The sequence below is a fragment of the Sinocyclocheilus grahami genome, unplaced genomic scaffold, assembly GCF_001515645.1.
Source record: "Sinocyclocheilus grahami isolate Dianchi unplaced genomic scaffold, SAMN03320097.WGS_v1.1 scaffold703.1, whole genome shotgun sequence".
NCBI lineage: Eukaryota > Metazoa > Chordata > Actinopteri > Cypriniformes > Cyprinidae > Sinocyclocheilus > Sinocyclocheilus grahami.
In genome coordinates this window covers 366,378-392,889 of record NW_015505882.1, presented here as the reverse complement: position 1 = coordinate 392,889, position 26,512 = coordinate 366,378, and the positions used below count along the sequence as shown (strand labels likewise).

Here is a 26,512-nt window from a genome sequence, read left to right as displayed (position 1 = left end):
ATCTAATTAGAGTCTGGACAGCATCTGTGACGCAGAAAACACCCACCGCTCTTTCCCAGAGACTCGCAGGAGTAGCTAAGAGCAGAACCATCAGGCTGAACACTGAACTAGCAGCAATTATCCACTTGACCTCCCAGTATATGAAAGACAAACACAGATAGCCCACTCCCTCTGATCTTCCCATGTCAAAGGAACTAGAAAAATGCCTGTTCAGGAAAACGTTTAGGATAGTGATAATGATGATGGAAGCAAGTAGGATACAGCAAACTCATTTTGCGTTAAGTTTAGTAAAAACATAGCGAGAAAGTCGGGTTAAGTCCATGCAAAGACTATAGAATACCCAAGACGTTCCACTCATTTAGTTTTGAATGGGAAAAAATGCAACGCTCATTATGGCCGCTCTACGTAAGGAAGCCCTGCCTTCTGAATAAAAGAGCCAATCACTAATCGGTAAAGTCATCGCATCACTGCAGCTGCCGTTAGAAGTCCCGGTTGCTATAGAAACAGTCAGCGTTCAGTGACTTGCGCTCAGGACTGCGCATGTGCACTGGCTGATCTAGCCTGAACGATATTTGAGCAAAAGAAACAACATTTATAAGACAGTTGTTGTCAGATTTCATTGGTGTTTTCAAATATGAAATTTAATCTTAAGCTTGGCGAACAGTTTTGGAGAATTTGATGTTTCCCCATTCAAAGAGATAGGAGCTGCACTTGCGTGCTGGAGAGGTGTTTCAAAGATGGCTGCTGAGTGCAATGGCTTGCCATAAAAGGGACTTTGGACCTAGGCAGTCTGAGAGCTGATCATAAGAGGTAACGGTTAATTATGTTTGGAATGCACAGATCCCACCACCTCAACCCTCCCTCATACCCTGTAGCAAGCATTCCCAAATCCAGTTGTGGTCCTCAGAGGAATCCCTAATCTATATTGCTGGAATGCTCAAATTATCCCAGACTGATAGTAGTACTTTTGCAGGAAGGGAGGATGGGATTCAGGCATGCAGAGCAGGTGTAAACAGATGACAATCCTTCAAACTCATCTTAACCCCCTCTTGTGCCTTAGGGCTGATAAAAATAACACACACACACACACACACACACACACACACGTATATCTAAGCTGCCCATCCAGCATTCCCAGGAAATTAAGTGTGATTATACATGTCATCGGTGACATCCCTCTGTCTACAAGGTGAAAACTGATGAACAGCATGTTGTTTTTCCATACTGTCTGCAAGAATGATGTAAGCTCACATGAGTACAATAGCTCTCTTTTCAGTGAGAGCTTATGGCAGTATAGATGCCTTTCAGTGGCATTGTGCTTTCCGAACATTCCCGCACAGGGACGGTGAGACACACCTGTTTGTGAATGTTATTTTTTATGAGATGTTTGCAGTTCTGGATAGTTTTATAGCATGTGGTTTAGTAGTTTAGATGCAGTATGTTGGAGCCGACTGTTACATTTGACTAAGTGTGCTTATAGGTCATTACGTAGATGCTCATGGCTTAAAGTAGGATTTTAAACTTGTCAGTGGCACAGACCTCTTAAAATATAGAAAGGGCTATATGCATATCAGCATCATTACTCCAGTCTTCAGTGTCACATGATCCTTCAGAAATCATTCTAATATGCTGATTTGCTGCTCAAGAAACATTTCTTATTATTATCAATGTTGAAAACAGTTGTACTGCTTAATATTTTTGTGGAAACAAAATAAACTAAAGTTTTATTTTATCAATCTTTTATTAGCTTATTAAACAGCATTTTGCATCTTTTTGAAACAATGTAAAATCTTATTGGTCCCAAACTTGTACTGTGTGACATAGTAAGTGTGATATTATGAACACAACATGTTTTTTTCCAACATGCTGTCTTATAATATTGGAATATTTATTGGAAAATATTTTATTTTCTGTGAAGTTAATGTGTCATTTTCAGTTCAGTTCAAAATGTATTTATATGGCGCTTTTCATAATAAATATATTTCAAAGCAGATTTACATTAATTAGTGTGCAATTTTAGTAGTATGCTAGTGAGCAAGTTGTAGATATGTAGATTTTATTATTTATTTTTTTTACTTGTATTTTTTAAAGTTTTTTTTTAACTTTTTTTTTTTTTGGAAAACCTTTTGGAATAGTCCATCTTAAAATAAAAATTCTGAAGATTCTTTAAAAATGCTTTTTTGTGTTTTACTTAAATGCTTGTTTTCATAATAAATATATTTCAAAGCAGATTTACATTAATTAGTGTGCAATTTTAGTAGTATGCTAGTGAGCAAGTTGTGGCCAGTGGCCAAAAAAAATAAATCTTGAATATATGTAGATTTTATTATTTTTATTTTTTACTTGTATTTTTTTTGGAAAACCTTTTGGAATAGTCCATCTTAAAATAAAAATTCTGAAGATTCTTTAAAAATGCTTTTTTGTGTTTTACTTAAATGCTTGAAAAAAAAAGCATAAATCTGCAGAGTCTGCAGAGTTTCCGATCAGCGTAGCAGAAAGCTATGCAGGCCTTTTCTTCAGTGCTGTATGTTTTGTCATGGTGCGGTATTTTGAGTGCAGATTACCAATGTCTGCTCATGTTCACACGTGCTCAGACGCTTACAGTAGCAAGAGTTCAGCAATGAATAAGAGCATTCAACAGCGCAGTGTGTCAGGACGCACATCCTGGCTTGGAGACATAGTTAGCTTACTTTATTCTGTCTCAGTTGTCTTGTCCTCTGTCTGCTCTGCATTATCTCTTATCTTAACTTATTATTTTGTCTTCTCTTACTGACATCATTGCCTTGAAAAGCCAGAAATTCCTTACCTGTACCCATGTGCCTCTTCAAGTCTTGACTTGTTTTTTGTGGGTCTTCTATAGGCTGATATACGCTGTAATCTTGATTTGTATGTTCTTTCTTTAAGACATTTTTCATGTGCATGAATAGTGGTGTTTGCTAAGTATCATTATTACAATTACTCGTACTTGGGTTTAAGAATTTGAAGAAAGTAAGCGATTATGTGTGCAATTTTAGCCTTTGTTGGACTATGCAAAAAACAAACGTATAAAAAAATCCTGTTGCAACCACTTAGAACGACATCTAGAGCAACCAAAATGCCCTATCAAACACTCTAGAAATCACACAGGGGCACAGGGCAGGTATCAGTCATATTTTCATCAGAAAATTTAAAAAAGGAACTTGTGGTACATTTTTGTGTTTTGAAAGAGAAAAAGTATCCAGTGACTCATGTCCCGAGGTTACATGGGGTGGTGTTGTAGTGTTTATTTGTTTGAGAGGTGAGAACCGGTAAGAAGATCCTCTAGTGTCTGTACTGTTTTTTTGTAAATGTGTAGCTATGAATTGATGGCAGTTAACACGGCTCTCACAGGCATGTGTGGAATGAGCTGTAAGGGTGGGATCTGTTGCCCCCCATCACATTCTGTGTCTGGAGGGGGGCGACAGCTGTGTTTGAGCTTTGAACTCTGGAGTGACCCATCACAGGTTCACTTCACCCACTCATGTACATACCAGCTAACCATGTTACAGGATTTATGACATGTGCCCGGACTCTCGGAGCTGTTTCGGCATCCCCCATTGCCATGGTAGTCCCTCCTCCTCCTGTTCTCCTCATAAGCAGGCCATTATTTTGGAGTCGGAACGCTGAGGTTGCGGAACAAAAAGGGTTAATAATAATTCATAAAACTACTATACAAATCTACAACTCCTATGTATTTATTTGTTTATTTATTTTTAAAACATTGTTCTCTTCTCATCTGCATTTCACTTCTGCTCTATCTATCTACAAATGGTTTGTGTTGTTCCTCATGTTAAAGTCACTTTGTCTCTGAATATTATGCTGAGATATAAGTTAAATCAATTACCAATTATCTTTTAAGGCCCTCACAAAAAATATAGGCTAATAAGTTGGAAAAGAGTATAGATGAGGATGAGGGGAATGAATGTGACGTCCTTCTATATACCGGATTTCTGTCACGCTAAATCATGTTCAGACATGCCGAGATCACCACACAGAATGCTGTTCACCTATACCTGCAACACGCTTTTTTATTGCAAGAGTGTTCCAGGGGAAGAACAGAGTTTTTGCATCGTCAAAAATCATTTCCATGTCCTTTTGCCCTGTTGATTAAGGCGTTGCTGGGTTTTCAGGTGCTTAATGATTGGCCAAGCATTCATGTGTCCTCTGACTATGTGCTTCCACTCTTATCACTATGGAAACACAAGAAAATGCAGAAAGCATTCAACAGAGGAATTTATGCAATAATTAATTAATAATTAAGGGAGTCTGGACACAACTGGACTTTTATTGAACATTTCAAACACATTTACTTCATGCTGCATCAAACCCAACCCAACCAAACCAAATAAAAGCCTGTCACAGCTAGGGTTGGGTCGATAGACGATGCCATCGTCCATCGCCGATGGCTGATAGACATCACGATGTTGAGCCGGCATCGGGATCCCCTCCCATTCCCCCCGCATCCCAATACCGTGTTCGGAAAGAAAATGACGTGTAGGCGGAACCCCTAAAGGGAATAAATACGAGATGGGAGGAAAATATATATATTTCAATATTTTTCCTTGCAGTTATATAATTGGTTAATTATACTACATATTTCGGCATAAGGGAGCCGCTATTATGCCTGGCATTGAAACTGGCATCGTGCTTTTGAACGCTTTTAGTTTCACTTTCACTTTCGAGATTCGCGATTGCAAGTACTCTGTTTATACTATTGAGCGGCAGTACTTGCCACACATTTGATATGTTTGTCAGTGGTACTGAGGATCTGCAAATCATTCGCCATCATCCTCAGTCATCTCTCCTTACTCTGTTTATGTGGTAAGTAAAATTTTATGTACTGTAATGTAACAGGCAACCGTTACACCGTGTCTACACCGGACGCGACAGTTGTTGTGTCTCGCCGTGCCGCATCAGCTAAAGTCTGTCTACACTGGACGCAACAAAGCGACCGTTGAAAATCATTTGAAATTTGTGTCAGCACGTCATAAATAGAATGCGGCAGCAGTTTACTGTCGGGAATGTGTCGTGTCACGCTGCATCCAGTGTAGACAGCATCACTGATTATAATGAGTTCTATAGACTGATCTATATATAATAAATCTCTATTATAGATCAGTGGTTCTATAGTTTTTTGTCGCGCCGCGCCGCTCACGTCTGGTGTAGAAACGGTGTTAGGAATCGTATTTTCACGCTTCGGGCACACCCCTCCCTCCGCTCGCCCCCGCCAATGTCATCATCCACCGTGATGTTTCACTGTAGACATCGTCCGATGCCAATTTTGTAGACATCGCCCAACCCTAGTCACAGCAACTATTTTTGCCAATAAGTAACCATCTAACAAACAAATTGTCCTCATCTAGAACTTCCTGCCTCTTGTGAGAAGCATGTTGCATCTCTTGTCAAGTTCCTAACATACGTGCAGTGCACACACACACACACACACACAGAGTCTGCTGAGATTTCTCTGCAGTCTGAAGTTCAGGTTCATTCACACTCCTGTGACCAGCCGCCCGTCTGACAGATGGAAGAAAAAGCATCTGAGCCCCATTTCAAAGAGCCCACATTTCCACCTCGCTACTCCGCTCAGATATTTCCACAGATGTGTTTTTGTTCTGCGTATCTATGAGGAGGCTTGCGTTGACAAAGACCCCTGACATGGCTGAAGTGCTTCTTTGTAGCAGAGAGACGTTGGGGTTGCATTGCATTGAGGGGTTGTGGAAGTTAGTATAGAAGGTGGGGGATGGTGTGTGTGTGTGTGTGTGTTGAAGGGGATACTGTGTTGTCAGAGCTGAGGAGCTTAAGCATATATTTAAGCATTAAGCCTTCGGCTTTCTTAAGGAAGACACATTTCCAGAGAGATTAGATGAAGAATGCCTGATTTTTATGTTAGGATGCTCCACTATGGATTGCTCTTATAGTTTTATACGAGTTGATGTGCATCACACATTGATTTTTTTCATTATATACAGTATTTACTCGCTTTACTAAACAGAACAGCCGTTCCCGTGAGAATGTGACATTGTGTTTTGGGAGTGGTAGAGATAGCAAAACGAACACAAATGAATGCCAGGTGAACTAAAATCGACCTGCTGAGTTTTAGCTTTCATCAGAGATGTTACAGGGAAATGTGCCGTAAACACAGTATCTGAAATAAATGTTTTTATCTAATTCCATGATTTATGAACTATCTTCAGAGAAGAATGATGAAGTTCTTATGTATCTGGTAATGTTTTCAGAAATGTTAGAAATGCAATTCATATAATGACTTTACATGACTTTACTTTATGATGAACATAATGACTTTAATTTATGATGAATAATTTTAATTTTTGTATTGAAAAAAAAAAATATATATATATACACACACACACACTGGTGATCCAGGATGATTAGAACTAAAATCGACCTGCTGAGTTTTAGCTTTCATCAGAGATGTTACAGGGAAATGTGCCGTAAACACAGTATTTGAAATAAATGTTTTTATCTAATTCCATGATTTATGAACTATCTTCAGAGAAGAATGATGAAGTTCTTATGTATCTGGTAATGTTTTCAGAAATGTTAGAAATGCAATTCATATAATGACTTTACATGACTTTACTTTATGATGAACATAATGACTTTAATTTATGATGAACATTTTAAATTTTTGTATTGAAAAAAAAAAATATATATACCTGTATATACACACACACACACACTGGTGATCCAGGATGATTAATGATCAATTTCAACATTACCTTAGGCATCGCATCATTTAATAGTCATAATGTCATTACTTCCTCCTTTCTTTCTCTCTGGGGCAGAATGACTGTGTGTTGATTGAGTCATGCTAATGGAGTGAGTTCAGGGAAAAGACTCCAATTATGTCCATGTCTTTGATTAAGTCACTGTGGGAGAACATCTGTGAACCTCAGTGACTTCATCAGTCCATCAGTCACCTAAAAACAGCATTGCTTTGGCATTAATATGAACTCACAGCCATAACTGATGCTTATTAATGCAGGGTCACTCCCATCAGACAGCCTGAGAGAGACAGAAGATTTCATCTGTTTTTGAGCTCGTATGTGATGACTTCATGTGAAAAGTTGCAGGATGTTCATTGGCTTCATTATAGTATAGAATAATAAAGCCGATGAACTTCCCGCAAGTGGAAGTTCATCAGCTTCATTATTCTATACTATAATATAAAACATTATTCATATGTGAACTTACTTTGAAATTCTTTTTATTCTTCCCAGCTTTTCCATGTTGCATATGTGCTCATCAAATTTGCCAACTCGCCCCGGCCGGACCTGTGGGTGCTGGAGCACTCCATTGACTTTGGGAAAACATACAAGCCATGGCAGTTCTTCGCCTGTGAGTATAACTGAAATGAGCATTTTATCATTGTACTTATGTGTTATGTACTGGCAACGACTTTGTGAAGAGTGTGTGGCCTTTAGGAATGGGAATGAAAGTGTGGGTTAAGTGAGAAAAGTCAGGTTTTGGCCAGTTCTCTCTGTTTTTTTCACACATATTGGGTTGTTTTGTTTGTCACTAAAGGCCATCGGTACTGTAGGTGGCAACACAATCCTGTCAACAATAACTACAGTCCTTGGCTGACATTTGGAGGTTTGGCTTTATCGCCATAATGAAACGTAATATTCCATCAGCTCACAATCCATCAAGCCCACAGCTGCCTCCATGACTCTGTACAAAACAAAGAAAGATGGAGAGAAGAGAGAACATTGTGTGACAGATTACTGTGTGACTTATACTAGGGCTGCACAATTATGACAAAAATCATAATTGTCGATTATTCCCTTGAAATATCACGATTATCATAAATTTACATTGAATGATGTTTATACCATTGTTTGATGCAACTGCATGCCGTATTTTTATATGAAAATAAACAAGCTGAAAACACTCTAACTGAAAAACGTTGTGCTTTTCTATAGTATTAAGCCTCAAATGTCAAATATACATCGGATTGGTTTCTTCTTTAAATTATAAAAAAGTAAAAATATGAATGGAATTATAATGTTATACTAAAACTACAATTAAAATAATGGCAAAAACCCTTAAGATAACATGTAGAAAGAAAAACTTTGTGTTCCCTTGAAATATCACGATTATCATAAATTTACATTGAATGATGTTTATACCATTGTTTGATGCAACTGCATGCCGTATTTTTATATGAAAATAAACAAGCTGAAAACACTCTAACTGAAAAACGTTGTGCTTTTCTATAGTATTAAGCCTCAAATGTCAAATATACATCGGATTGGTTTCTTCTTTAAATTATAAAAAAGTAAAAATATGAATGGAATTATAATGTTATACTAAAACTACAATTAAAATAATGGCAAAACCCCTTAAGATAACATGTAGAAAGAAAAACGCATCTTAAGCACGCAGAATAACATAAGTGGACTTTGAACGATTAATTGCCGCTTTGAACGATTACGTAGTTGTGGCATCCATAATTATAATCGCGATTAGAAATTCGATTAATTGTGCAGCCCTAACTTATACTTTATAAGTGACAGATTTTCGAGATAATATTCAGTCTAGAGTCAGCATTGAATTCATTATTAATTATTATTTATCAATTATTTATTTTGTCGGGGAAAAACTGGCATCATGACCAGATGTGCTATATTGTGAGTGTCACGGTTATGTTCAGTTTAGTTCAGTTTCTGTTTTGTCTGTTATGAATTCTCATCAGTTTCCATGGTTTCTGATTAGTTAATCTTTGTCCAGCTGTTCCTGTTTAGTTACCTCATTTACTATGTGTGTATATACGTATACTCCCTATTCTGTTCACTCCTTTGTCGGTTATTGTTTTGTGTAATGTGTTGTTCTACTCCTGCGTTCTCAGCAATGTCTATTTTGAAGTGTTAATCATTGTTTACATTCCTTATTCTGCAACTACTCGTGGCAGTGTGTAATATCCAGAATGAAATATAATATGGTAGAAAACACTTACACTTTATGTTGTTGATATTAATTTCATAATTTATATAAATTATAATTCTATTTATATATGTACTTATGTTATGTTTATATTAGGGATGCACCAATACCACTTTTTCCAGTACTCGCCCGATACCGATACTTTTATTTTTGGTACTTGCCAATACCGATATTTTATATGGCACTTATCACATGCTGTGTGGTATCGGCGCTTGGTATCGGGGAATTTTAACGAGTACAGGAGCTCAGTAGCGGGCCCGATACCGATACCAGTATCGGTGCATCCCTAGTTTATATTCATTTATTATTTTATATTAAATTATAGTTATATTATTTTATATTTATTAATAGTTATTAATAATAATTTGAAATACATTTATATTATGTTTTGCTTAAACATGTTTATTAAAAATTTTATTTTCTTTAGATAACATGTTTAAAAATCTTTATCAGTTACTATTATAGTACAAGCATCATAATATAAAATCACTTGTGTTTCCTCTCACTTTCACATTGATACATGGAATTGTAATTAAAGATATTAATAATCAAATCAAAGTCCATTAATATTTAAAGTTCACTAATTTACTTACTTAAAGTCGACATAAACCAGAAGCTGTGATCATATTTTTTTTTCTAATATGACCTATATCCAGGTGAAGCAGCTTCTTGGGGAAAAAAAAAAATGTATGGCAGGACTTTGTCCAGGAATTGATTTTTGGATCTCGTGTGATCGTTGCAAGGGAAGTTATTTTTTGATCAAACGTTTACATTTTCTCAACTGATTTGTTCATGCATCTGTTTTTGCTCCAGCCTCTAAGAGAGACTGTATCGAGCGGTTTGGCCAGAGAACTATCGAGAGGATCAACCGTGATGACGATATCATCTGCACAACTGAGTACTCACGGATTGTCCCTTTGGAGAATGGAGAGGTACAGACACAGACAAACTCTGTCCCAACACTGGCTCCTGCCCACTGACCTTTCTCTCCTGCTTATATCTCTGTCAGTGCACTTATATACTTATAGTACTTATACTTTAGCTATCATTGTGAAGTCTTTTTTTGATTGTTAAATCACTCTCACACACGTTCAGATTGTGGTGTCTCTGGTGAACGGACGTCCGGGCGCCATGAACTTCTCTTACTCTCCAGTTCTGAGGGAGTTCACCAAGGCCACCAACATCCGCCTGCGCTTCCTGCACACCAACACGCTGCTGGGTCACCTGATGGGCAAAGCTCTGAGAGACCCCACGGTCACACGAAGAGTAAGATTCAATTTTTTGAATGGACAGAAATTATAAATGAAACGCTATCACATTCATGTTTAAAATGTTGTATAAATTATTCCAACTATAATATATTCTCTGCATTTTTTCTTCAGTATTACTACAGTATTAAAGACATCAGTATTGGAGGGAGATGTGTGTGTAATGGCCATGCTGAGGCCTGTAATGCCCAAGACCCCAATGACCCATACAAGTAAGTGACTTTTACAAATATTTAGATTTTATTTATGGGCTTTAAATATCACAAGTCCGAACTTGCACCATAGCATCATCAAACAGAGTGTCAGAGCATGTGAACATCCTGCCAGTGTGCCACAAACTTCAAGAAGCTTTACAATTATTCACTTTCCTGTACTCATACTTGCACTACTACAGTACAGTACAGTGCATGGGACAGTACATTTTATTTTATTTATTTATTTTGTATTTTTTGAAAGATGTTAATACTTTTATGAAACGGGGATGTATTCAATTGTTCAAAAGTGACTAAAGACATTTATAATGTTACAAAACATTTCAAATAAATTCTGTTCTCTGAAAATTTCTGAAAATTGAGTCCCTTTAAAGAATCCTGAAAAGCAATTTTTGTTTTCAACATAAATAATAATAAGAAGATCAAGATAATAAGAAATGTTTCTTGAGCAGCAAATCAGCATATTAGAGTGATTTCTGAAGGATCATGTGACACTGAAGACTGGAGTAATGATGCTGAAATTCAGTTTTGCATCACAGGAATCAATTAGACTTTAAAATATATTTAAAATATTTTATTTTGTACAGCACATTGGTCAATGGTAGTTGTTTTTAATAGTGCTTTATAAATACATTTTTTAAATTGTATTATTATTTCACAATATTACAGTTTTTACGGTTTCTGATCAAATAAATGCAGCCTTGTTGAACATGAGCTTTACAATTATTCACTTTCCTGTACTCATACTTGCACTACTACAGTACAGTACAGTGCATGGGACAGTACATTTTATTTTATTTATTTATTTTGTATTTTTTGAAAGATGTTAATACTTTTATGAAACGGGGATGTATTCAATTGTTCAAAAGTGACTAAAGACATTTATAATGTTACAAAACATTTCAAATAAATTCTGTTCTCTGAAAATTTCTGAAAATTGAGTCCCTTTAAAGAATCCTGAAAAGCAATTTTTGTTTTCAACATAAATAATAATAAGAAGATCAAGATAATAAGAAATGTTTCTTGAGCAGCAAATCAGCATATTAGAGTGATTTCTGAAGGATCATGTGACACTGAAGACTGGAGTAATGATGCTGAAATTCAGTTTTGCATCACAGGAATCAATTAGACTTTAAAATATATTTAAAATATTTTATTTTGTACAGCACATTGGTCAATGGTAGTTGTTTTTAATAGTGCTTTATAAATACATTTTTTAAATTGTATTATTATTTCACAATATTATTATTATGTTTTTACGGTTTCTGATCAAATAAATGCAGCCTTGTTGAACATGAGAGACTTTACAAAAAATCTGACCCTCCCCAAACTTTTGAACAGTAGTGTAGTCAATCAGAAGTATTTTGTCCTGTAGTTGCCACACAATTCCATTTAGAATGTGTTTTCTTGCCTTATGCATGGAACATATGTAATTTAAAACTATAAAAGGTAAGATGCAAGTATACTTTCATCATCAATATGCATATGTTGTTGCTACACTGTCGCCAATATTCAAATATTTCCCAGATTTATCCATACACCTTCATATTTGCATGACTACTAGCGGATGGCCATTTGTTTCTGTAAATGTGCTTGTGTGCCAAAGAAGAAGGCTGAAATCATTCTCATTCATAATCTGCTCTTTCCTGTAGCCAGAGGGTGTTAAAATTACCCTTAGTTTCCACCCGCACAGCAGACCACTAGCACATGCACATACATGCTGCACTGACACTCTGCTCTGAGGAGTCTTCACTTGCCTGATTCTCAACTTTTTTTGCACATGTTTTCACCCTACAATAATATTTTCCCTCAAGCACAATGTTTTGACAAGAGCTAATACGTAATGCAGAGTTTTAGGAAATAGCCACAGGGCCTCTAATACCACAAAGCAACCAGTGCTAGATCAGGTCGTTAGGATATTTCCACTAAGGTTTTTAGCTGGAAGGCTCATAGTCAGGGCATCTCGCTTCCACTAGGCGCGTGTCTCAGGACAGTGAGTGATGGTGGCTGGGGAGTGACATTTTTCAGTTCTGAGGCCCTGCAGGCGTCTGGATTTACTAGCTTGTCAAAAGATAGCCATGTATCATGAGACAGCACACTGTGAACTGTCTCTCTGTTCTTAACCTGCTAATTGTCCAATGCCTTGGATCAGTTCACACTTTCAATGGGCTAAACATCTAGGAAAGGTTTTATTCACGCAAGTCATTGTAAAACCTGTTGTAGAAGTTTTTGTTGAACGTATGCAGTGGCTGCATTTATTTTGCTGCTTTGATCATGTTCCAGAATTGAAAGCGTAATAAAATATCTTACAAGCATTCAAAGCGAATATGTGGTCCTTTAGTGCAGCAGACCTTTGGACATAAAGCAGATCAGTCTGTTTATGTAATATTTCAGGAATCTTGAGAGATTTTCCTGGCTCTTTGTATGTTGTAATCAAGATATATCCGCCGGTCATAGTTTTTGTCCCTGCTGATAAATAGTGTGTGTATTCGGTCATTCCAGAGATTCCTGCAGCGCTCAGTGTGAGCAAACAGGAATATAAACCACCTGGAAGGTGTCAGATGTGTCAGTTTGAAAAAAAGAAACTCTCTCCTGTGTGGGAATTATCACAACCCAGAGGGTTAATACAGATCATAGCAACAAGAAACAGATGCTAACATTGCGTTTGGAGAGGATGGAGAGTTTTCATAACCTTCATGGATCTCTGTTAAATCTGCTGTTCTTTGTGATTTCCTTTGTATAGGAGATATAGTGTGTGTGTGTGTGTGTGTGTAACCGATATTGTGGAGTTTTACTGATATACATGCAATGGGGATATAGGAGACCAGATGTTTCCCCCTGAGACTGTCACACCTGTATATTTCAACATACAACATACATCTTTTCTAGGTGTGGGCAATTTAATTGTGTGTCTCTGTGGTGACTGTTTTATTGTACAAAGGGTGGAGTTAAGGAGCTTAGTGGTTTGCAATTAAATAGCCTACTGCATATTGCACCATATACACTGAAACACTGAATTTTATTTTTTTTTAAATAGTATGTGAACTGATAGACATTATACAATGGTAAACATTTTTAAAAGTAGTGTTAATAACGAAGTATTCAGTTAAAAAGACAATAACTATATCCACTATAAGGTTGTCACCTGTTTAATTCTGTGAGTGACATGTAGTCATCTCAGACTTAAAAAAAAACTATTCTGAATATCATGGTTTCCATAAGCATATCAAGCAGCAGAACTGTTTTTAACATTGATACTAATAAGAAATGTTTCCTGAGCAGCAAATCAGTATATCCGAATGATTTCTGAAGGATCATGTGACACTGAAGACTGGAGTAAGGAGGCTGAAAATTCAGCTTTGCATCAAAGAAATAAATTGAATTTTAAAATATATTCAAATAGTAAACAGTTATTTTTAATTGTAATAATATTTCACAATTTACTGTATTTTTGATCAAATAAATGCAGTTTTGGTGAGCAAGAGACTTTTCGCGATAAATGCTGACTGAATACAGACAGTTAGTGAAGGGTGGAGGGTTTTGACTGACAGAGCTAAATGAGGATGACCCAGAGAATGAGTCAGACGCAGAAGATCAGAAGGCAATCGCTAAAGCGCGCTCCACCTAAGCCTCCCAGGTGCACCTGTTTGCCCCACAGATTCCAGGAGTTAAACTGATGTCAGTGTTGAGTTGATTTATGGGGAGATTTATATGGGTAGAGACATAACTTCTTCCATGTCTTAAGCTGAACTTGGAGCTTAAGACGTTCAGGCATGTGTGTTAAAGTCTTAGAGGAGATCTAGAGGGCAGCGGAGGGTTAATAGACTGTGGATGGGGTTGGTTAGTATGGTTGGCTGTAGCTCATTTGAAGTGAGGCTCTGGAACACTTGCTCTGACTGTGGCTGGGTGTTAATGAAGGATTAAGCTGCCGCTCCTTCCATATGTGTGCACTCAGTAGTACTCAAATGAGTGAATGTGAAAAGTCTGCGTGTTGTATATGTTTATGTGCAGGACTGGATGGAACATTGTAATTTAATTGTGTGTCTCTGTGGTGACTGTTTTATTGTACAAAGGGTGGAGTTAAGGAGCTTAGTGGTTTGCAATTAAATAGCCTACTGCATATTGCACCATATACACTGAAACACTGAATTTTATTTTTTTTTAAATAGTATGTGAACTGATAGACATTATACAATGGTAAACATTTTTAAAAGTAGTGTTAATAACGAAGTATTCAGTTAAAAAGACAATAACTATATCCACTATAAGGTTGTCACCTGTTTAATTCTGTGAGTGACATGTAGTCATCTCAGACTTAAAAAAAAACTATTCTGAATATCATGGTTTCCATAAGCATATCAAGCAGCAGAACTGTTTTTAACATTGATACTAATAAGAAATGTTTCCTGAGCAGCAAATCAGTATATCCGAATGATTTCTGAAGGATCATGTGACACTGAAGACTGGAGTAAGGAGGCTGAAAATTCAGCTTTGCATCAAAGAAATAAATTGAATTTTAAAATATATTCAAATAGTAAACAGTTATTTTTAATTGTAATAATATTTCACAATTTACTGTATTTTTGATCAAATAAATGCAGTTTTGGTGAGCAAGAGACTTTTCGCGATAAATGCTGACTGAATACAGACAGTTAGTGAAGGGTGGAGGGTTTTGACTGACAGAGCTAAATGAGGATGACCCAGAGAATGAGTCAGACGCAGAAGATCAGAAGGCAATCGCTAAAGCGCGCTCCACCTAAGCCTCCCAGGTGCACCTGTTTGCCCCACAGATTCCAGGAGTTAAACTGATGTCAGTGTTGAGTTGATTTATGGGGAGATTTATATGGGTAGAGACATAACTTCTTCCATGTCTTAAGCTGAACTTGGAGCTTAAGACGTTCAGGCATGTGTGTTAAAGTCTTAGAGGAGATCTAGAGGGCAGCGGAGGGTTAATAGACTGTGGATGGGGTTGGTTAGTATGGTTGGCTGTAGCTCATTTGAAGTGAGGCTCTGGAACACTTGCTCTGACTGTGGCTGGGTGTTAATGAAGGATTAAGCTGCCGCTCCTTCCATATGTGTGCACTCAGTAGTACTCAAATGAGTGAATGTGAAAAGTCTGCGTGTTGTATATGTTTATGTGCAGGACTGGATGGAACATTGTAGAAACTGATGAGAGTGAACTTGTCAGAAGCAGTGCTGTCAAACGATTAATCGAGATTAATCGCATACAAAATAAAAGTTTTTGTTTGCATAATATATGTGTGTGTACTGTGTATATTTATTATATATATATAAACACAAACACATATTGAAAATATTTACATGTTTATATTTATAGTCATATCATTTATATTCTAAATAAACATATTTAATATATAAACATAACATATTTTTCTGAAATATATACTGTTTGAGTGTGTATTTATTCATATATACATAATAAATATACACAGTACACACACATACTATGTAAACAAAAACTTTTATTTTGGATGCGATTGATCACGATTAATCATTTGACAGCACTAGTCAGAAGTTTTATTTTATGATCTTGTAATACATTTTTAAAACTTCTTATGGATGTTACGCAAAGGCCCGTTCTCACTGAGATGACTGTTCAGTGCGAAAGTTCAGTAACACTTTGCAATAAGGTTCAGTAGTTAACATTAGTTACTAGTACTACTTCAGTTAACATGAACTAAGCATGAACAGTATTTATTAATCTTAGTTCATGTTAATTTCAACATTTACTAATGCATTATTAAAATCAAAAGTTGTGCTAGTTAACATTAATTAATGCACTGTGAATTAACATGAACTAACAATAAACGACTATATTTTTCATTAACTACCATTAACAAAGATGAATAAATACTGTAATAAATGTATTGTTCGTTGTTTGTTCATGTTAGTTAATATGTTAGCTAACATTACCCTTATTGTAAAGTGTACAATTGTATGTAAACATAAAAAAAAATTCACCTGCAGTCAATGCAACCAATTATTGCTCTCTTTTTCATTGCACTGCAAAGAAAACTGGCCAACCAATTAGAATTGCGTTTTGGCCACATGCCACTGCTGTTACATGAAACCATGACTTAGTGGTGCTCACAAACAGACTATTTTGCTGAGCGATGGTGAATAGCAAAGGACGAATATGACTCTTATTAATCTTGTAATTCGTGGTGTTTTATGAACATCTTAGCAATTACAAAAATGTAAAAGGCCATAAAAACACCAACTGTAACATTTCTGTTCCAGCTGTGGCATTTGTTCAATCCGATCCGAGAAAATTTAACTATTTTATGATTTGATATTGAATTTTTATCATTTGATTCATACAAACGTGTAAAAAAAATTTGCAAAAATAAGCAGATTGTATGAATTATCCACCATGGATTTGTTCAAGGTATGTTGAATATAGAGATTTATAGGATATTTGGATGTATTATTTTGATTCATGGTTCATTATTAGAAATCTATAAATGCTTTTTTATTTTTATTCGATGCTCATTATTGATGATTATCATTTCAGTATGGCGTATGTAACATGTGTAGCAGTTCTTTGCTGTCTGCTGTGTAGCTTTTTGATGATACGTGTGTAAATGCAGCCACCAATGAGCAGACCGCTGAGTCCCAGTTAATTCGATTAGCTGTTCAGATGATGGAGGAAAATTGAGCAAGCGGGAAGAATTTAACCCTTTCAGACTCTCAGGTTTTAAAGACTCTCTCGATCTCCCTAATTCACCCTTTTCCTGGAAGCAGCAAGGTCAGTGAGAAGTTTGGACACTTGAATAAAAGCTCTTGCGTGGCTCATTTGAGGCCCATAGACATTAAGTACTTTAGTATTTGCATATAGTGGCCCCTCAAGAATGAGACAGAAAGAGGACAAGAGTGATTCTCATGAAACTAACCTTCAAACATGGCAGTGGGAAATTCTGTTCTGAAACATGAACAAAATAAATATACATAATATATACATATGTACTAATATACACATTTTCTTCACATAAATATAACAAAATAATTAGTTTTATTTGAAAATTACTCAAATAGCATATAAAAGCAATATATAAATAGCATGCAAAATAGCATCAAAAGCATATAGCAAGTTTTAGGTTTTGAGGTATAAACTTGAATGATTTGGTCATTAACCCGTGATTTGTCTTTTATGTCAGGCTTCAGTGTGACTGCCAGCACAACACTTGCGGGCCATCATGTGATCGCTGTTGCCCCGGCTTCAACCAGTTTCCATGGAAACCAGCCACGACTTACAGTGCCAATGAATGTGAACGTGAGTTTTCCTCTCTCTGCATCCAGTGAGCCAACAAAACAAAGATATAGTACCTGCCGGGCCCCTCCTTGACACATTGTTCACAAAACATGATTTCTCTCCTGTGGGAGATTCTTTCTTTCTTCCTTTCTTGATGGCAGAACAGCATTTTCTTTATTCTTTCTAACAGTGCTCTTATGTATTAATAGACATGACATTTATGTATTGTGTATTTATGTATTAATAGACATGACATGTATTCACTAAGTATGAGTGTGACTTTCAGAAATGCTCAGAATCTTAGTGGCATGTGGCGCCATGCTGGATTTCCGATCAGCGAGAGAGAGTGGGTAGAGATACGTCCGGTTTTCCTAAACGCCAGTGCAGAGAGCCGGAGAAACCCCAATCTTAACTTTTATATGTTTACAGGATTTATAATATCACTTAAAATACAACTAAGATCTACTTTGCTATCATTACTATACTATATATGTTAATTGAGCCAGTGGCGTTTAAAACTTGTGTAATGAAATACACGAATCCATACTGTTCGCGAAATGAAAGTTGCCTTGAATTCATGGTGCGTACACATACACAATGTCTTTTTCCCTTAGCAATTAATTGTACAAATGATCATAAATACACAAACATGCTAAATAACTAAACACATTTTAAAATATAAAACATTTGAAAACAATCAAAACATAACTTTAGACAATATTAGTCTTTAAAGGGGTCATATGATGCGATTTCAAATTTTCCTTTCTCTTTGGAGTGTTACAAGCTCTTGGCGCATAAAGAAGATCTGTAAAGTTGCAAAGACTAAAGTCTCAAATCCAAAGAGATATTCTTTATAAAAGTTAGGAGTCAACCACGCCTACCTAAAACGGCTCGTTCTAACACGCCCCCACATATCTACATCACTATGTGGGAAGATTTGCATAACACCGCCCAAATGTTCACGCAAAGAAAGAAGGCGTAACTTTTATTCTCACTGTAGTATTATTGTTGCCACCGCCGCCATGTCGTGAAGGCGCTTTGTTACATTGTGAAAGCGAAACTACTTTGTTTGGCCTTCCAAAAGAGGACGATATCCACTTCCTCATTCCTGGAGCTGATCCGTGCTGGTTGCTGAGGAAAAACATAAACTTCGTGCTTCGGACGAAGCAGAGTATGCAACAAATGCCTCGTTTGTAATGGGTTTTATTGGTTTTGTCTCGTCGCGCCGGACACAAGGAAACCATAGACTGTATGATGGAAACACAGTATGGTAAGGGGCGTAACATTTCCGTCACACGCTTGAGGTATTCGGCCAATCACAACACACTAGATAGATGGCCAATCAGAGCACACCTCGCTTTTCAGACCGATAAGCTTTGTAAAAATCGACGCGTTTCAGAAAGGCGGGGCATAGAGGAGAAACAATAATGTACAGTATGTGGAAAATAATGTGTTTTTTTAACCTTAAACCACATAAACACATTGCATTACACCAAATACACAAAATACTGTTCTTTTTAGCAACGTCATATGACCCCTTTAAAACAAGTAAACCTATCTTGACCTATCAATATCAATAAATATATTATTTCTCGAAAATGTAAAAATATACTGTATGCTCTGCTTATAGACACCAGACAGATAATTATGATTCATGCAACTGATGCCTATAAACTCATTTGCACAAAACAGAGAATATTAATAAAAACACACAGGGAAATACAAACACGAATCTTTTAATAAATGCAAACCTAGTCCATGATCTCTGTCTTGTCTGGTGATCCTTTCACATACTTAATCACACAAGTTTCTCTACCTACATTCTCCAGTTTTTATCATTTCAACTTGTGACATTCTAACAAATGTAAAAGACTATGTGACTGTCATTGTACTCATATTCCACATTGTTGTGGTATTATATATTTTTCTTGAATTTCTAGTGAACTGTCCAGGGGCATTTTAACTCTATTGGCAAGTGGATAAAGAAAAGCATTTAGCAAAAGTAAAACAGTAAAACAACTGACAAATGCTTTTTTTGAAACTTCAAAAATAAAAAAGTATTATTTATTATTTTATTGTCTTATTTAACTACATTTTAAAACATGAATTAAAATGTCTATTTTTGTCAAATCAAAAACATAATGTATTAATTTATTGTTACTTAACTACATTTTTAAAAACAATTCAGTCTTGATTTGTCTATTTAAAAAGTGATTAATATACGTTTTAATTGAAAAGTTGGCTTTCAAAATTTATATAACTATGTGTGTGTTATTTTATTGTGGTATTTACCTACATTTAAAAACATTTAAAATTTGTCTAAAAGTGTGTGTGTGTGTGTGTGTGTTTGTGTGTATTTTATTTGATAAATATTTTAGTTTGAATTATTACACTGATCATTTATTCTATTTTTTTAAGGAGCAATCCTAGTCCTCCAAGTAAAACTGGCTACCTGATACCTTTATAAATGTAAATACATATTAGCCTTTTAGACCGCAGATTGGTTTTGTTGTGTGAGGATGTTTTGGTTGATATTCTTGATTATGCGATGATATTTATAGGTTCAGTTTAGGATCAGTGTAGTCTCTGCTTTAGTAAGACATCAGAGTCAGTGTGAATAAGAGAGGCTGGCAGTCTATGTGAACCGGTCCAGCCCGCTGTGAGCTCATACAGATGCTAGTTCAGTCTGCCTTCTCTCACACACTGTAAAAATAGTCCCTCAATGCTTTTAAGAGACTCACTCTCTGGGTGTTTTTCTCTGTATTGGGAGCCATTGTTGGATATCCGCTGTTTTTTTAGCTAATCTAATCTCTGAATTCCCAAATATATAACCACTCCTTTGTGTGGAGAGAGACCTCAGTGAGGTTTACGGCACATCTGTGAGCAGAGTTGGCTTGAGAGACTGTCCCATCTGACAGAACTGTTTAATCTCAAGTCGGGTCACCGTGTCCTCACCCTGCCGTCAGTGGACTGGACCCTAACAAAGCACAGCCATTCCACACCGCCTGTCCTGTCAAAGACTCCTCTGTGAGACAGGAAAAACACATGATCAGTAGTTTTGAGAGCTTTTTATAGCCTGCTGGTATTCATTTTTTAAATAGTGAATTTGTCCTACACTCTTAAAAAAAAAAGGTGCTTCACGATGCCATAGAAGAACCTTTTTGTCTAAATGGTTCCATAAAGAACCTTCAACATCTGAAGAACCTTTCTGTTTCACAAAAGGTTCTTTGTGGCGAAAGAAGGTTCTTCAGATTATAAAAAGCTAAGAAAGAGATGGTTCTTTAAAGAACCTTTGACTGAATGGTTCTTTGTGGAACCAAAAATGGTTCTTCTATGGCATCGCTTGAAGAACCTTTTGAAGCACTTTTATTTTTAAGAGTGTAATATTGTGAGATTTCGCCAATTACAGCTGATTCAATTGTTAACATTTTGTCTATGGATATTAGTGATGGACTTAAATAAAAATTCATAGCCGCAATCAAAATTCTGAAACTGAAATTAGCCTTACTTTGAAGTAATTACCAATTATTTTAATGTAAATAAATAAATCTTTCTAAAACTTTTTTTGGTAACTGTATTCATCAACCAATATGAAGAAGAGTGTCAAATCTGCATTTTTTTCGTTAGTATTGTTTATCATCTGCTAGCCTAAATCTAATACCAAATTACCAATTTTATTGTAGTGATAATAACTGTAAAAACGAATGTTTTGGTCACCATGGTACGTTTGTGTAAGTGTATGCACAATTATTTTATTTTGTCAATATGTTTTAACTTGTATTTCCAGCTACGATCTCTCGTGTTCTCCTTGCTAATGATTCTTTTCTCTTTCTTTTTCCCTTCTCTGCTGTCATTCCTCTCGGGACAGTCTGAACTCTTCAGGTGGACACTGATGTGTGTGTGTGTCTCTGAGTATTTTATATCTGTCCTACTTGTATATTGTACATCTCTGCACTGACAGATGAGTTATTAACCTCAGCGTGTTTCATCTTCAGGCTGATTATATAGTGGCGTAACTGTGTTGTGTGTGTGTTTGTAGCATGTAACTGCCACAGACACTCATCAGAGTGCTACTATGATCCAGAGATCGACCAGCGGAGAGCCAGTCTCAACATGCAGGGACAACACAGGGGCGGAGGAGTGTGCATTGAATGCCAGGTGGGCTCAGCTGTACAAACACACTAATAACACGAAAGGGGTACAGATACATTGACTGTGGCTCAAAACCTACCTAGACAGCATGGGCAACATAAATGCATACAACATTTGTGGGCGACCGACAAATACACACTCACTAGGTTTGGAAACAGCTGTTGATGTTTTTGCAAGTACATCCTATGATTTTTATGCTTTCACAGCATCACACCACAGGCTTCAACTGTGAGCGCTGCATTCCTGGGTACTACAGATCACCTGATCATCCTCTGGAGTCCCCATTCGCCTGTTCAAGTGAGTCTCCACTCATACACACTTAACACAGTATTGTTTTAGTATTATTTATATAATGTTATAATATATATTATTTTTTATTAACTTTTATTTATTTATTTTTTACATTTTAGTTTATGTAATTATGTTCATTTATTTTTTTGTAATTTATTTATATATTTTTTTTGTCATTTTAGTATTTGGTTTGTAACTTATTAAAGTTGTTTCATTTCTGAAATGTTGCCAAAACAATATTTATTACAATATTAATGTTTGTTTACATTTTTCATCTACTTCCATTAATGAAAATTAATTTTTTTATCATTTTAGTTTTAGCTAATAACAACATTTCTGGTCATACATAACTATGAATGAAAATTGAACTGTACTGCATGCATGCATGCATACTGATACTGATAAAGCATGTTCCTTTCTTTTGCTTGTTTTTCCATGATTCTCTCATGTGTTTTGCAGAGTGTCAGTGTGAGTCTGAGTTCACTGATGGCACATGTGAGGATCTGACCGGACGCTGTTACTGTAAACCCAGTTACACCGGCGAGAACTGTGACACGTGTGCGGAGGGCTACAAAGGCTTCCCTGAATGCTACCGTAAGTCTCCGTGTATCTTTAAAGCTTTCATGAAGGTTTCAGGCAGTATATTTCAGCTGAATTCATCCAGCGTGGAAAATTGTCTCTAAACAGCTATCAAACAAGTAATTAGTATATATGTGTAAAGAAATTCTCCTTGTTAATTATACAGTTTGTTTGCTTGTGTTTATTACTGTCAGAGGGGTACATAAGTGGAGAGGCCAGACCTGCAGGGGAAATCATCAGTAAGACATTGATTTGATTCAGTTTGACTCATCCTGATTCAAATTTTTTTGATTCAACCTGATTTCATTCTAATTCTTTTTCATTGATTTCTCATACATTTTATGTTACGTTCTTGTGTTGTGCAGATTGCGAGTGCAGTGCTGCAGGTACAGAAGGGAACTCCTGCAGGCCAGACCCTCGCACCAATACATGTGTGTGTAAACCTGAATTCACTGGAGAACACTGTGACACCTGCGCTCCTGGTCACTTCGGCCTCGGTCACTCTTTCTGCAGTTTACATCATTACACCAGTAGGTGGCGTCAAGCGACTATCTGTATGAAGGAGTCATTTGAATCGTTCTCTCAACCAAATAGATTTGTACAAAAACACTGATTCATTCAGGAACTAATTCATTCGAAAACACTGATTTATTCTGAAACAAAACAAGTGACTGTCTTTATGAGTGAGTCAATTGAATCATTCTCTCAACCAAATAGATTTGTTTCATTCGGGAACAAAAAAAGTGACTTTCTTTATAAGTGAGTCATTGAATCTTTCACTCATCCAAATTGATTTAAAAAAAACTCTCAATCATTCAGGAACAAACAAGAGAATGTCTTTATAAGTCACTGAATTTTTTACTCAACTGGGTATTCATGCGAGCAGTGTGCGCTCGCTTACTTCAACTACCCACTGTGCCAATGTGAGTGCTTACCAACTCTAATCTCACTAAACTTCAAAATCCCCCATGATTACTGCCAAACTGTGAACTTTACACTACAGCCACAATAACTGTTTCCTGCTCTTTTACTGCTCTGTTTAAGGTCAGTATGAATTTATAATCGACCCTATTTACTTTCTTAACACACACTCTTGGTCTTATTGTTTGATTCATCAGTGCCTCTTCATTTCGGTCACTCTTTCTGCAGTTTACATCATTACACCAGTAGGTGGCGTCAAGCGACTATCTGTATGAAGGAGTAATTTGAATCGTTCTCTCAACCAAATAGATTTGTACAAAAACACTGATTCATTCAAGAACTAATTCATTCGAAAACACTGATTTATTCTGAAACAAAACAAGTGACTGTCTTTATGAGTGAGTCAATTGAATCATTCTCTCAACCAAATAGATTTGTTTCATTCAGGAACAAAAAAAGTGACTTTCTTTATAAGTGAGTCATTGAATCTTTCACTCATCCAAATTGATTAAAAAAAACTCTCAATCATTCAGGAACAAACAAGAGAATGTCTTTATAAGTCACTGAATTTTTTACTCAACCATTATATACTGCACATATGTTTAATATTTTGTGAATGTATCAAAAGATTATGTGAAACAACAGTATCAGCAGTCAGAGATAAGATTTTGTTTTTTGAAAAAAAATAATACTTATATTCAGCAAGGATGCATTGCATTGATCAAAAGTGACAGTAAATGCGTTTATAATGTTACAAAATATTTCTTTTTCTTTTTAACTTTTTATCAAAGAGTCCTGAAAAAGGTTTCCACAAAAATATTAAGCAGCACAACTGTTTTCAACATTGATAATAATAAGAAATATTTCCTGAGCAGCATATCATCATATTAGAATTATTTCTGAAGTTTGTCATCACAGGAATAAATTATATTTTAAATTATTTTTCAAACATTACTTTAAATTGTAAAAATATTTCACAGTATTACTGTTTTTACTTTATTTAAAAAAAAATGTACCCCAAACTTTTGAAAGGTAGTGTATGTGTGATAGACACGACAAAAACATTTGCATATTGTACTGTTCAGAGTGTACACTGCTGTCCAAGTACATTGATATTTTTAAATTACCGCTGTAAATGAGGATCTTGGACACAAATATTAATTCCTATTCCAGACTCTCAGTGCTTGTTTTGTGTTCCTCAGGGCTCCTGCGAGTGTCAGCCTCATGTAGAGGGGGAGGCCTGTGATCGCTGTAAGCCTCTCTACTGGAATCTTTCTCCTGATACAGACTATGGATGCTCAAGTAAGAGAAAAGTTTGGACACACAGTGCAAAATGACTGTAATTTTCAAATCTGTAGCTTGTTAGTTAAATTGTATATAAAATAAAACAGATTATTTATCTCTGCTAATGTATATTATGATTGATTTTGCAGGCTGTGACTGTAATACATTAGGAACTATGAGTGAGGTTGCAGAGTGCACGCAGGTATGGAAATATCAATAATAACTCCATCTTACAACTGCAATTCAAGAGTGTAGTAAACAAACCTCCATCTGTGTGTAAATCAGAGCACCGGCCAGTGTTACTGTAAACCTAACGTGTGCAGCGGCACATGTAATGTGTGCAAGGATGGATACTTCAGCCTTCAGAAGAACAACTACTTTGGGTGCCAAGGTACAAAATCAGTTCCAAGCAGACATTTTTAAATACTGAAATGAAGAGATGGGTTAAACTCTCGCCCCTGTGTCATGTAGGCTGCCAGTGTGACATTGGAGGCTCTGTTGGGCAGGTGTGTGATGAGAGGCACGGGCGGTGTCGATGCAGATCCAATGTGGAGGGACCCAAATGCAACCAGTGAGTGACTGGGAAAAGCACACACAGATATAGCAGACAGTGTGCAGTAATCACTTTTATGTGTGGTTGGCTGCATTGACTCTGATGTGTTTGTTTAGACCCCGGCCAGATCATTACTTCCCAGACCTGCACCATATGAAGTTTGAGGTGGAGGAAGGCACCACTATGGATGGACGTCCAGTGAGGTTTGGTTACAATCCTCTGGAGTTTGAGAGCTTCAGCTGGAGGGGATATGCCCAGATGTCCCCCATGCAGGTACACAAACACACACTTATGTTTGCACCTTGAAATCAATTTATTATATTACTGAATTGTAAATAATAGTAACAAATTGTTATAATAATAATAATATAGTAATGTTAATAAAAACTACAATAACAAGTACAAGAGTGATAATAATTAATAATACTATTAGTAATAATCTAAAATAATAATTATTTATTTTAATTATAAGAACAACACTATTAAATGGTAAATAATAATAAAAAATATTATTGTTGTTGTTGTTGTTTTGTAATTATCATTAGTATTATTTATAAAACAACAACATATTGAATGGTTAATAATAATACAAAACTGCTATAATACTGATACAATCTTATATATTGATAATAAAATTATATAAACAACAGTAATAATTATAATTCTTATTAATATTGTTAATATTTGCAATAATAATAAATCTATTACAACAACAGCTATAACAATAATAAGAAGAAACGGAGCAATTCCAATAAGGTCCTCGCACTGTAGTGCTCGGGCCCTAATTATTATCATCATCATCATAATCATCATTATTATTATTATATTAGTACATATTATTAGATATTACATATTATATATTGTAGCAATTTGAGTATTTACTTTTTTGTAAAGCACTTTTTTCTTGTTGGATATCCTGTTTCACTCAGATATATGTCACTTTACAGAAGTAAAATTTGTTATTAATGCTGTTTCATGTTAAAGATACTACGAA

At 35.9% G+C, this 26,512-nt stretch overlaps 1 protein-coding gene across 1 annotated transcript in view; it reads left to right on the top strand.

Annotated features, from left to right (window-relative positions):
- Positions 1-26,512, top strand: part of LOC107559851 (laminin subunit alpha-5) — a 77,407-nt gene that overhangs the window by 14,676 nt on the left and 36,219 nt on the right. Inside the window, exons 3-18 of the mRNA XM_016243862.1 lie at positions 7,263-7,380; positions 9,799-9,917; positions 10,081-10,251; positions 10,368-10,465; positions 17,644-17,759; positions 21,778-21,896; positions 22,097-22,187; positions 22,641-22,775; positions 22,955-22,999; positions 23,126-23,290; positions 23,910-23,950; positions 24,884-24,983; positions 25,115-25,167; positions 25,251-25,356; positions 25,437-25,536; positions 25,635-25,791. Coding sequence (XP_016099348.1) covers positions 7,263-7,380; positions 9,799-9,917; positions 10,081-10,251; positions 10,368-10,465; positions 17,644-17,759; positions 21,778-21,896; positions 22,097-22,187; positions 22,641-22,775; positions 22,955-22,999; positions 23,126-23,290; positions 23,910-23,950; positions 24,884-24,983; positions 25,115-25,167; positions 25,251-25,356; positions 25,437-25,536; positions 25,635-25,791 — 1,734 coding nt within the window. The remainder of the gene's footprint in view (positions 1-7,262; positions 7,381-9,798; positions 9,918-10,080; positions 10,252-10,367; positions 10,466-17,643; positions 17,760-21,777; positions 21,897-22,096; positions 22,188-22,640; positions 22,776-22,954; positions 23,000-23,125; positions 23,291-23,909; positions 23,951-24,883; positions 24,984-25,114; positions 25,168-25,250; positions 25,357-25,436; positions 25,537-25,634; positions 25,792-26,512) is intronic.